Source organism: Bombina bombina, chromosome 8 (genome assembly GCF_027579735.1).
Source record: "Bombina bombina isolate aBomBom1 chromosome 8, aBomBom1.pri, whole genome shotgun sequence".
NCBI classification, from domain to species: domain Eukaryota; kingdom Metazoa; phylum Chordata; class Amphibia; order Anura; family Bombinatoridae; genus Bombina; species Bombina bombina.
Genome location: NC_069506.1, coordinates 29,263,533 through 29,277,419, shown reverse-complemented (window position 1 = coordinate 29,277,419; position 13,887 = coordinate 29,263,533). Strand labels below are relative to the sequence as shown.

Below are 13,887 nucleotides of genomic sequence, written 5' to 3'. Positions count from 1 at the left end.
ACCTATCCTGACATTACAAACAGGCCATAAAATGGACCCTGGTGAGTTATCCAGAGCTGTGGCTCTACAGGGACAGCTTCTTGGAACCCACTCTGCACACCTGCAATCCCTGGATTCTAAATTGGATCAAATTACTGCTCTTTTGCATAATCTCTCTCCTTCTCAAGTTTCTGCAACACCTGTTGTTCCTGCGGCCAGTTCTAACCCTGCATTTAATCCGCCACAACCTGCAGAACAGTTTATTCCCAGAATTCCACTACCGGATAAATATGACGGCAATCCTGAAGACTGTCGAGGATTTCTAAATCAGTGCCGCCTTCACTTCAGAAATAATCCTCAGATGTTTGTTTCCTCTTCCTCCAAGATCACCTTTTTAATTTCTCTTATGAAGGGTAAAGCCTTGGCTTGGGTTTCTCCACTGTTGGAAAAGGATGATCCTTTGCTCCATGATATTGACACTTTTGTTTCCATATTTTCTTCCGTGTTTGATAAACCTGGTAGATCAGCGGCTGCTGAAGCAGGACTTTTAGATCTAAGACAGGGATCTCTTTCTGTAGCACAATACGCTATAGAATTCCGGACTTTAGCTGCTGAAACTATGTGGAATCATGGGGCCTTACGTGCAGCGTTTCGTAAAGGTCTTTGTGATCGTTTGAAAGATGAATTGGTTTATAGGGATCTTCCTGATTCTCTAGAAGAACTTATCAACTTATGTATCAAGCTAGATGCTCGTTACTCTGAGCATCTCCATGAACGTGACCGTAACAGAAGATCCTTTATCAGATCTTCTTTCCGTCCTATGCCTCGTTCACCAAACCTTCCTACTCCTAATACTTCTATCTCTGAGTCAAGTGAACCCATGGAGGTTGGTGCAATTAAATTATCCGAAGCTGAACGTCTCAGAAGGCGTAATCTGGGACTATGTCTTTACTGTGGTATTAAGGGGCATATGTTAAAAGATTGTCCAACTCGTCCAGTAAAAGCCGGGGCTTAACTCCAGAAAGAGGGACTGAGTTAAGCCAAAGATCTTTTTCTACCCTCAATCCCAAGCTATTTGTTCCAGTCACTGTTCGTTTTGGCAACACCAAATTTCAGGCTCAAGCACTCATCGATTCCGGAGCTGCCGGAATGTTTATGGATTCGGACTTTGTTAATGCTTTTCATATTCCTTTGCTTTCCAAGAGCCAAGTAATCAAGGTCACTACTGTCAGTGGTCAACCCTTAGGTTCTGGTTTCATTCAATATTCTACGATACCACTTCTCATGTCTGTAGGAGTACTTCATTCCGAAACCATTTGTTTTGACATAATCTCTTCCCCACAGTTTCCTCTCATTTTGGGACTCCCGTGGCTTCAATTACATGATCCAGTTTTTTCATGGTCTAAAGGAGAGCTTGTTGCTTGGGGATCTTCTTGTTTCAAACAGTGTCTTCAAAGTACTCCCAAAACTTCTAATACAGTTGTGGCAGCTTTGGACATTCCTGATTCCTTGCCTGGACATTATCATTCTTTCTGTGATGTCTTTTCTAAAAAGGATACTGAAGTATTACCTCCACACCGGACCTTTGATTGTCCCATTGACCTATTACCAGGAGCTCCTCTACCTAAGGGTAAAACATACCCACTTTCTCATCAAGAAAATGTTTCACTTGAGGAGTATATCAAGGATAATTTGGCCCGAGGTTTTATCCGCCCTTCTTCTTCTCCAGTAGGAGCAGGTTTTTTCTTTGTGGAAAAGAAAGATGGAGGCCTTCGTCCTTGCATTGACTATCGAGCTCTAAATCAAATTACAATCAAGAATTGTTATCCACTTCCTCTCATTCCCGAATTATTTGACTGTCTCCAGGGTGCTTCCATCTTTACCAAATTGGACCTTTGTGGGGCATATAATTTGGTCAGAATTCGTAAAGGGGACGAGTGGAAAACTGCCTTCAATACTAGGTTTGGGCATTATGAATATTTAGTTATGCCTTTTGGGTTATGCAATGCCCCTGCAGTTTTTCAACATTTTGTTAATGAAATATTCAGAGACTATCTTAATCAATTCGTTATTATCTATCTTGATGATATTTTGATTTATTCCCGGAATTTACAGGACCACGTTCATCATGTTACATTAGTACTCCAGAGATTACGTGAAAATTCTCTCTTTGCCAAGCTTGAAAAGTGCTCTTTTCATCAAGAATCTATTCATTTCCTGGGTTACATTATTTCCCCGTCTGGATTCAAGATGGATTCTGACAAACTGACTTCAATTATAGACTGGCCTAGACCTACTTCCTTAAAATCTCTTCAAAGGTTCCTGGGGTTTGCCAATTACTATCGTAAGTTCATAAAAGACTTTGCTAACATCTCGGCACCCCTTACTGCTCTTACTAAGAAGGGTCAGGATTGCAAACATTGGTCTGATAAAGCCTTACAGGCATTTGAATCTCTGAAGTCTGCATTTACTTCTGCTCCCATTCTTTTCCATCCTGTTCCGAGTCTCCAATTCATCCTTGAAGTGGATGCTTCTCTGATTGCTGCTGGGGCAGTACTATCTCAGCGAAATCCTGTTTCTAGCAAGATCCTTCCTGTGGGATTTTTCTCCAAGAAGTTCAATACTTCTGAACTGAATTATGATGTCGGTAACAAGGAATTATTAGCTATTAAAATGGCTTTGGAAGAATGGAGACATCTGCTTGAAGGCACGGTTCAACCATTTCATATTCTCACGGATCATAAAAATCTTCTGTATCTTCATACTGCCAAACGCCTCAACTCACGTCAAGCCCGATGGGCTTTGTTCTTCTCCAGATTTAATTTTGTCCTCTCTTATATTCCTGGTTCTAAGAATACGAAAGCAGACGCTTTATCTAGACAATTTCTAGCTTCTGATTCTACATTTTTGGATTCTGAACCCATTCTCCGCCCTGCTAAAGTTCTAGCTCAGTTGTCTACATTTCCTTTCCAAGCATTACAGTCTGTTCAAGCTTCCGTTCCTTCATCCTTTAACATACCTCCTGGAATCTTATTTGTACCTACTGAATTCCGTCTAAAACTTCTTCGTTGGGCTCACGATAATGTTCTATCTGGACATCCAGGAGTGCGTAATACTTTGTGGAGACTCAAACAACATGTCTGGTGGCCTTCCATGGGCAAAGATGTCAAGGATTATGTTGCAGCTTGTCATTCTTGTACCTCTAATAAACAGTCTTCATCTTTACCTCTTGGACTCTTACAACCTCTACCTGTTCCGTATTATCCCTGGTCTCATGTTTCCATGGACTTTATTACAGATCTTCCCAATTGTGCCGGAAACAAGACCATATGGGTTGTGGTAGACAGGTTTTCCAAAGCAGCTCATTTTGTTCCATTACCTGGATTACCATCGGCCCAGAAACTTGCTGAATTGTTTATTCTTCATATCACCAGATTACATGGTTTTCCTTTGGACATTGTTTCTGATCGTGGAGTTCAATTTGTCTCAAGATTTTGGAAATCTCTGTGCAAACAGTTTGGAGTTACCATATCTCTTTCTACTGCTCATCATCCTCAGTCCAACGGTCAAACTGAGCGGGTAAATCAATCTCTTGAATCCTATCTCAGGCACTATGTTAATCATCAGCACTCCAATTGGTCTCAACTTCTTCCTTTAGCTGAACTTGCTTACAATTCCCGTTTCAATTCTTCTTTACAGACTTCCCCTTTTAAGGCAGCCTATGGATTTGCGCCTAGAACTTTTCCTATGTCTTCGGGAGGTTCTGGAGTTCCTGGAGCAGATCGTACAGTGAGAAATCTTTGTAAACACTGGAAGAAGGTTCGGGAAATTCTTCTTCTCTCTTCTCAAAAGTATAAAAGATTTGCTGATCGCAGGCGCCGGAAGGCACCCTCTTTTCGGACTGGAGACAAGGTTTGGATTTCCACCCGATTCATTCGACTCAAACAACCTTGTGCTAAATTGGGTCCCAAATACATTGGACCATTCAGGATTGTTTCCAAGGTTTGTTCTACTGCCTACAGGGTAGCTTTACCAGACAACTTGAAGATTCACCCTGTCTTTCACGTATCTCTTCTTAAACCGGCAGTCTCTAACCGGTTTTCCACCAAATGTAAAGTTCCCTCTCCGTTCCTTGTGGATGGTACTTCAGAATTTGAGATCAGTCATATTCTTGATTCCAGATTACGGGGTACCCGTCTATATTATTTGGTCCACTGGAAGGGATATCCCATCACTGAACGTTCTTGGGAACTTGCTTCTAATGTTCCTGCTTCTGCTTTGATCAAACAGTTCCACGCTCAGAATCCCTCTAAACCTGTTCGTGTTCCCCGGAGGGGTCCTTGAGGAGGGGGCACTGTTGCGATTGCTTAGCTGCTGATCGCTTCCTTCTGTACAGCGCGGTAGCGCTTCCTTGGTTGCTTAGCAACCTTGTTCTCCTCGGCCCCTTCTGCTGACGTCAGAGGGCCTTCTTATTCCGGCGTCTCCTCACCTCGGGGCCTGTTTGTTCTGTTCCTGCTTGTAAGTAACTTTTGGATTACTTATTTTGAATCAGAATTGCTGGCTTGTTTGATTCCTAATCCCTTCCTGCCTGTTTCCTGTTATCTGGACTATTGCTTGTTTTGAACATTTCTACTGTTAACCCCAAACTGCCTGATTACACGCTGCTGGAACTTGGCTTGTTTGACTATTCTACTGTTTAACCCTAAACTACCTGATTACACGCTGCTGGGACTTTGCTTACTAGACCATTCTACTGTTTAACCCCAAACTGCCTGATTACACGTTGCTGGACTTTGCTTATTTGACCATTCTACTGTTTAACCCCAAACTGCCTGATTACACGTTGCTGGACTTTGCTTGTTTGACCATTCTACTGTTTAACCCCAAACTGCCTGATTACACGCTGCTGGAACTTTGCTTGCTAGACCATTCTTCTGTTTAACCCCAAACTGCTTGATTACACGCTGCTGGAACTTTGCTTGTTTGACAAACCCTTCTGGTTAACCCCTGCCTGCCTGATTCCATGTTGCCGGTTATTGCTTGATGGATTACTCTTTTGGTTAACCCTTATCTACCCGAAGTTCTTCCCCTGACCCTGCTGTATCATCTTCCAGTTTATTTCTGTGAGTATACTATTGCAGCTGTCGCAGGGTCAGGTCCGGGAATATACTCACAGTGCTAGAGTGTTATTCTAACTTCATTTTAGCATTTGGGTCTAACTCTGGACTTAACCTATCCTGACAACCTATACTGTTTATTGACCAACTTCCCACTTACCGAATGTCATGTAGGGACTTTATATGTATAAACTTTCCTTTTAATCATGTAGCCCTCAACTATGGTCATATGGTCATATAGAGGATAGATTCTGTTTCAGCCTCTTCATTATCTCCAAGCTCTCCAGTGTTACTAGTCCCTAGGGTATTCTAAGGAGCCAATTCAATTAAGCACCTCTCCTTTCTTTAGTGAGAAACATGCGATTTAGAGAAAGGGAAATGACTTGAGAGCTGGAGAGCCTGTCAATGAATAGTCTTCCTTTTGCTGATGCTCCCTTAGATGGCTGCCTGGTTTGTCTTAATGGTAGTCAGTAGCGGACCTACTCAACAGAAGGCCCTGGCGGAAATCTTTTTTGTGCCCTCAAAGATAACTCATTTGTAAGCAATAATATACATGCTCCTCTGTATAATGATTTTACGGATAGATAGACAGACATAGATAAATAGATAGATAGATAGATAGATAGATAGATTTTGCGGATATATAGACAGACAGACAGTGAGAGAGACAGATAGATAAATAAATGATAGATAGCTTGATAGATAGATAGATAGATAGATAGATAGATAGATTATAGATTTTGCGGATAGATAGACAGACAGACAGTAAGAGAGACAGATAGATAGATAGATAGATAGATAGATAGATAGATAGATAGATAGATAGCTTGATAGATAGATAGACTTCACAAGCCAAAGCTAGATCAAAAACATAATATTTGTTTCTAGGTAGTTAAATAATAGTTTAGTAGCAAATTATAGAAAGTGTTACTTGTTAATTCAGCATGTGACAGAAATATGTGAATTTGAGCACAACCCAGGGATAGCAACCAAAATGTCACTATTTGAAGTTTCCAAAAAAATATATATACCGTATATTAAAAACTCCTTGTCACTTTCCAAATGGTACATTTTAAATTCCACGATTAATAAATCATGAAAAAATAGTGGAACAAACTCCTACTGTTATTTAATCATTGTGAGCTATATATGAATTGTAATTTTCTTTGTATATTGTATTTTAAGAGAACAAAGAGATAAAATGTGAAATGCACAGCAGGCTATTTCATATTCCATTAGAAACATTTTTTCCCCTAAGTGCTTAACTTTGCACTGTGTAAAACGTTTTTTTAATTGATGTTTTTTTTCATATTCCATTTTATTGCCACTCATTGTTCTGAACATGTTCTAATATTTTGACCACACTGTAACAAGCTGGTTATTAATTTAGAACATGTTTGTTACAGCCTAGTTTCATTTATAATACGTTCAAAACTGTGAGAACTTATTTCAGCAATAAAATTGGAATATGAAAAAAACATGAATTCCAAAAAAATACGTTTCACACAGTGCAAAGTTAAAAAACGCACTCTAGTAAAACGATGAAATATTAATATCACGAATACGAAATCTCTTCTTCCTCAACAAAAAAAACCACGCCAAAAGCAAAAAGACATGATTTTTTTGTATCACGCCTCTCACCTTCAAACACTGATTTCAGCCCTTTATAACATTTCACCGGCAATCTCAATCACACGACGGATCCCTAATAATATATACCCATTGGCACAAAGCATTTATATCAGGGCCTCAGACCTAAGTGTTGAAAACTATGTTTTTGCAAACACAAGTATGTTGCAAAAATTCTTCTTATAAGAACAATCCTATACAGAGTACATATAAATCATACAGCACACCCTTTCTAATAAACACATAGTTAAAGCTCTAGAGTAGCAATGCGCTACTGGGAGCTGGCCGAACACATCTGGTGAGTCATTGACAAGAGGCAAGTGCAAAGCAACCAATCACTATCAGAGTCTGGAGCTAACCTTGATGATGCATTTAAAGGGATAGTCTACACCAGAATTTTTATTGTATGAAAATATATAAAATCCCTTTATTATCCATTCCCCAGTTTTGCATAACCAACACGGTTATATTCATATACTTTTTACCTCTATGATTACCTTGTATCTAAGCCACTGCAAAGTTCAAAATGCCCCCTTATCTCAGTTCTTTTGGCAGATTAGCATTTTAGCCAATCAGTGCTGACTCTTAGATAACTCCACAGACATGAGCACAGTATTATCTATATGGCAAACATGAAAAAACACCCTCTAGTTGTGAAAAATGTCAAAATGCATTTAGATAAGAGGCAGCCTTCAAGGGCTAAGAAATTAGCATATGAACCTCCTAGGTTTAGCTTTCAACTAAGAATACCAAGAGACCAAAGCAAAATTGATGATAAAAGTAAATTGGAAAGTTGTTTACAATTACATGCTCTATCTGAATCACGAAAGTTTATTTTTGACTTTACTGTCCCTTTAACTCCTCTGCAAGGCTTAAATACATAGTGACATGCTGGCTGGCAATAGTGCATACATAAAGGACGGTACCATATCAGAGCACTTACTATTTGCACTTTATGTACTTTGGATAAAAACACCTATATGATAATTACACTATGGTTGGCTTGATTGTGAAGTAGTGCAGAATGAGTTTAACTCATTTCCTGTCTCCTTTAGATATTTATGGTGGCTGGTGGGTTCTTCACTTAGTTCTTTTGGTTACAGAAATGCTTCAAGACACCTAACGGCTTCACCTGTGATTCGAAGGCTAATTCCAGCAGTTATGATATCACAGAGTTGGCAACTTCCTCATTGATTGGTAAGTAGAAAGGAGAAAAGATCATACTGGGCATCAAATTGAGGACAATTACAGTGGTTGAGGTGACTTCAAAATAAAATTCTAGGGTTGTCTGATGCCCTTTAGTTAACCAAACAGTCCAGTATTTCAGCTTTCTGAAAAATTCTGAATTTGTAGACACTGACGTGGGTTGTAGGCAACAGACTTAGATCTAAGGTCTGACCATTAATCTCCGTACCTCTCTCCAGATCACCCTTGTCCAGTATGTCAGTGGAGGAAAGCTGGCAACCCTATCTAGCCCATATATCTATGTATGTATTTGAGGTTCATAGAAGAATTGGTTTAGGTCTATAAGGGATTTGTATTCATTAGTACTCACTTAGAGGAGGTGTGTTGCTATTATAGTGTGGACTGGAACAGGGGCAGAACTACCATTGGTTCAGCAGGTGTGGTGGCACCAGGGTCCAAATGCAGGGGTAGGCATAGCAGCCAGTCTATACATAGGCATGTTCATATTGTGTACAATCTTAATACAGGGGGCCTTTTATTAGTCAAGGTTGCAGGTCTATCTGTCTATCTATCTATCTATCTATCTATCTATCTCAGTGGCGTATTTTGGTTTTGTGCTACTCTAGGCACTCAAAATTATGCTGCCCCCCTAGGTTTTAGGCCTTCTATGGTCATAATATTTAATGGTGATAGTGTAACATTACTTTTTTCATGGCATTTCCGAAGTAAATGTTCAAGTATGCGTGTTTGTATATATATATATATATATATATATATATATATATATATGTGTGTGTGTGTGTATGATGAGTGTATGTTTATGGTGTGTGTGTTTGTAGTGACTGTGTGTAGTGCAGTGTGTGCAGTGAGACTCAAAAAAGTGCTGCCCCCACAAAAAAAAATTGCTGCCCAAGTCAAGTGCCTTGTTTGCCTAGGCCAAAATATACGCCCCTGATCTATCTATCTATCTATCTATCTATCTATCTATATCTATGCCCAAACCCATTACACAGACCAGCATGTATATTATTACTATTGCTTACTACTAAGTTACATTTGGGGGGCCCATAAAAAACATTGCATTAGGGCCCTTTGTTGAGTAGGTTCGGTACTGGTTGGATCACATCCCAGTTGTAAACTTAGCAACTGATCATAACAATAAAAATCTCCACTAAACTCTACAGAGATATTTGTTCTTACAAATCAGTTGCTAAGTTTACAGTTGGATATGATCCAGCCCTTTGTTATAATTTTCTTTTCTTTGTACTAGGTATATGGTCTGTGTGTCTCTGTCACAGTTACAGAATGTAGAAGTAAGGTCCTTGCAAGAGGTTTGCCTCCCCAAGTCTCTGAAAGACATAAATGCCCCTCAAATTCCACTTAAAGGGACATTTTAATCAACTTTGTTCTTAATTTCGTCATAACGAGGGCATTTCAAAATGTATTTGTTTTGTTTTTTTATATTTGTTTGTGTCCTGCATGAATCAAACGGTTCTTGTCACACTTGCAGAGGCGTTTCCCTCTTCACCATTAAAGAACAGGCAGTTGTCTTCATCAGCCAATGAGAATCGGTAGGAAGTACACAAACAATATTGCAGGTCTTATTTAACATAATTTCATTCAAAATAAATATATATATTTTGTGTAAATGCTTCTGGTTCATTTGTATGATAGAAAATGTTTGAGTGCAATTTCCCTTTAAAGTAATGTGTCACTTATCTCAACGCATTTCTGTCCCTCAGGCCGGTGAGTAATAAGTATCCATGAGATCTTTATTAGCGGTACATATTCCTTGGGTCTGTCTATAGGAGTGTGTCTCTTGCCTTTGGTAGAAGAGAACATTGTGGTTTTCACTGAGATCTGTGCCTCTGTGATCTGATTACCTTTTTATTTTGTCACAAAATCTGTGACAAACAAATTGCCTACTGTCTTTAATAAGCAGATGTGGCCATTTTCCTTTCTCTTGGATGTCCCTAGGTGCTCCTTCTTGAGATGCTATTTGTAGCTGTGACCAGCAGCACAATTAGTCGTGAAGTAATAGGACAGGTTATCACTCAGAGATGCTTCTGTAGTTAACAGTCATGTAGAGAAGAACCAACTGCTTGTTACTGTGGAAACTACATAGACAAGAATCCTAAACTCTTAATTTCATTCAATGCTCAGTGGAAATGACACTTTCATTCTGCACGCTGTGAACCAATCTGATTAGATAGTGCACAAAAATATCTATAAATGTATTTATGGGTAGGAAACCTTAAGGGAGTTTTCCCATAGTAACAGTACTAGAAAACAGTGGTGTATTTAGTTTGTTATTTAGTTGTTTGGTCCAAGGGGCAAAAATAACATTTAAAAAATGTTTCAACGCATTGTTTAAAATGTTAACTCCTTGTTTGCCAAAGGGGTGCAAATGCAAACAGCCCTATTTAGAAGTCATAGGGTTACGTTTTGGAGGAAAAATAAACAAGGGGGTCTTTTCATTAAGAAGTAATGGCAGGTGAATTGAATAATTTCAATTCCCACCATTAAGTATGCATTATGAATATATGTTAGTTATACAGACAGGTAATACAGAGAATAAAATTCTATCTTTATTCTTTTTAGGGGACGTAGACTGTGTAGCAATTTCACCATTATGACTAATTATGACTACTGACGGCATTAAAGTGACAACAGCTGTGTGAAATATAGTGATATGAAATGGATTTAGAACCCGGTGGGACTTTATATGAATATATACATATATATTTATGTGTTTATACACATATTGACACATACATATATATGTATATAAGCATAGACATAGATATTTATAGAGAAAACACAGTCCCCATATACCGCAATGTAAAGGCACTTTTCAGTGCTGCTTTTTTCACCCCCTCACTTTAACCCCTAAAAACTGCTTTGTGCAGTTATTTAAAAAATAATAATAAAGATGTTCATAATTTTTATTTTAAAAACCTATGGTTAATCAATTCTAGCGCAAAGTACTACCGGGAACTCGGACTAGCATTAACCAGCCACTTCTAATGGCTTATTATCTAACATGCGCCTGTAAACGGGAAATTTGTCCCTTTATGTGCACACGTTAAAATATCGCATCACTTGTAATCTAGCCCTTAATCATTATTTTAATACCACTATATTCTACGCAGCCATTATTTGCATACTTTGGGCCAAATTAGAAGTGGAGCAGTATTTAATGCTACCACTCGAGCTTTAACTCCACTAGGAGTAAGCTTTTTGTACGCTCGTATAACAAGTTGAAAGTAAACTGTTTTCGTTTGCGCGCTAACGCGACGCTTGTAAAAAGCCAAACGTACAATATCATGTGCGCTATAAACTTTTCCTCTATAGAAGTCAATTAAAAAAGGGGGGAAAACTTAGCACCCTACTCAAGTACAAACTTGATCGCATATTCTCATGTGCGCTAACCGTCATGAAAATATGAATATTTCACATTCCAATGTTCTTGACATAGAAGAATTCATATTCATAAATACATAGTTCTACATATATCTGATGGTATTTTGGTACAATATATATCTATATATATATATTTATGTGATTATATGTGTATAAATGTTTGTAAATACATATATACACATATAAATACATAAATACATATATACACATATAAATACATATATACACATATAAATACATAGTTCTACATATATCTGATGGTATTTTGGTACAATATATATCTATATCTATATATATATATTTATGTGTTTATATGTGTATAAATGTTTGTAAATACATATATACACATATAAATACATATATACATATATACACATATAAATACATATATACACATATAAATACATATATACACATATAAATACATAAATTCATAAATGAATCTGTCCACCCATACCTTGTATCTTTGAGCCCTTATAACTTTTTTGTGCAATATTTTTTTTAAGAATTTTTATTAGATAATGTTATTTTGAGTGTAACTGTACTTTATAATGTATTTTTGATGTGTTTTGTGAGACTTTTTTGTTTTAAAACCGATATCCAGAGCTCTGAGGTCACGCTAACCTGACACACTTTGACTTCAATTTCGCTCAAGCGATCATATTTACTTTCAGCTTGTAATACGAGTGAAAAACTTGACTCACACAAACACCCGCGATAAACCCTTTTTTGCTTGCAAGTAACTGTCAGCGCTTCACATGTAATCTAGCCTTAAATCTGTCCTTAATTGTCCTCAGCAGAAGAGGTAAAAAGAAGAAAACTTAGGTTTAAACATGGCAACACCCAATACTTTTAAAAAACTAAAGTTATTTTTAGAAACTAAAACTTTACATTGAAATAATAAAACAACCAATATAAAAAAGTCTCCATGATCAGGCAAGTCTTTCAATACATTATTATATCTGGCACTGATTTACTGAACCTGTTTTGTTGTATTTTTTACTGTGCTGTTATGTGACGTTCCTTGCTTCCCATTCTGTTTTACATATGATTACACCAAGTCATGTGCTGCTTTCAGGCCTGGTACAAACGATTAAAGATCATATCACGAAGCCAACAGCGATGGCACGGGGACGTGTTGCGCACCTTATTGAGTGGAAAGGCTGGACCGCCCCCCAGACCAGCTGGGATCCCTCCCTCACTGACGAGGAACATTATTCTGACCTCACTGATGAGCTGAAAGAAGCACGTTTTGCTGCAGGTATTGTCAGAGGAATGAAGGAGACTGTTCAGAGCTATGTATCCTATTTTTTAAAGGGATTTAAAACTCATCATTTTGTTTATGCACCATAAACTAATCACAACATTACAAATGATCTCTATACAAAATAAATGTCTTAAATTATTTTAGAACTGTCAATTTTTTTAGCACAATTTACATGGTTTTGCAGTAATGGAACACACCCCTCTTAAAATTAGTTTTTTTGTATCTCCTATACTGTGGCCAGATAGGATCAGATATAAATGTGTTCCTGCAATGATAAAGCAATCACAGTGCAATATGTAGGATAAGGGGTTAGTTCTGAAATCCACAGCAGAACGTACACTCGTCTCTCTGTAGGGAGAGGAAATATGGAATAAAAATGTTGGTTACAGCTCTAAGCGACATACACAGCTCTCAAGGTAAAATTTGAATGTTGCTGTGAATGTCCCTGAAAATGTAATAATGAAATACACTTGTATTAAACACTGTTTTTGAGCTGAATTAAAACAATTTTCAACTGTACTTCTATTATCTAATTTTCTTCATTCTCTTGGTATCCTTTGTTAAAATGTATACCTAGGTAGGCTCAGGTGGTGGAAGCTAGCTGCTGATTGGTGGCTGCAGATAAATGCCTCTTGTCATTGGCTTACTGATGTGTTCAGATATCTCCCAGTGGTGCAATAAGGCTCCTTCAACAAATGGTACCAAGAGAATAAAGCAAAATTGACAATAGAAAATTAGCAATACTTTGGAAATATGTTTCAAAATGAATGTTCTGTCTGAATCATGAAAGAAAAAAAATGAGGGTTTCATTTACCTTTAAAGACAGGAAGAAAATATTTTTTGTAATGTTACCAATCTTTTAATATCTGCCTCATTTCCAATATTTCCGAAATTCTCATTCGATTTAAAAAAACAAAAACAGGATCAGGTATTTTTTTTTTTTTTATCAAAACATTCACAATCTAACCAGGTAAGCTTGACAACTACCTAGATAGTCTGTCTACACTTCCCCACAAATAGACATTAAACACTTTGAGATAGTAATAAAAAATGATAAATCGTATATATAAAAAAACCTCTGCAATATACTTTCATTATTTATTTTGTCCACTTTTCCTGTAATTCCATTCTGAACATGTGAGATTTTCAGTTCCTATTAGAAATGGAAGTGCAGAACCCTGTTATATTCCACACAGCCATTGGCTGCACACTCTAGTGACCTATTTATAACTGTTCCTAATTGGCCACAGCAGAGAAGGTAACCTAAGTTACAACATGGCAGCTCCC

The 13,887-nt window shown here is 37.7% G+C and overlaps 1 protein-coding gene across 1 annotated transcript in view; it reads left to right on the top strand.

Annotated features, from left to right (window-relative positions):
* Positions 1-13,887, top strand: part of FAM131C (family with sequence similarity 131 member C) — a 70,836-nt gene that overhangs the window by 39,752 nt on the left and 17,197 nt on the right. The window contains exons 3-4 of the mRNA XM_053689849.1: positions 7,829-7,922; positions 12,412-12,594. Coding sequence (XP_053545824.1) covers positions 7,829-7,922; positions 12,412-12,594 — 277 coding nt within the window. The remainder of the gene's footprint in view (positions 1-7,828; positions 7,923-12,411; positions 12,595-13,887) is intronic.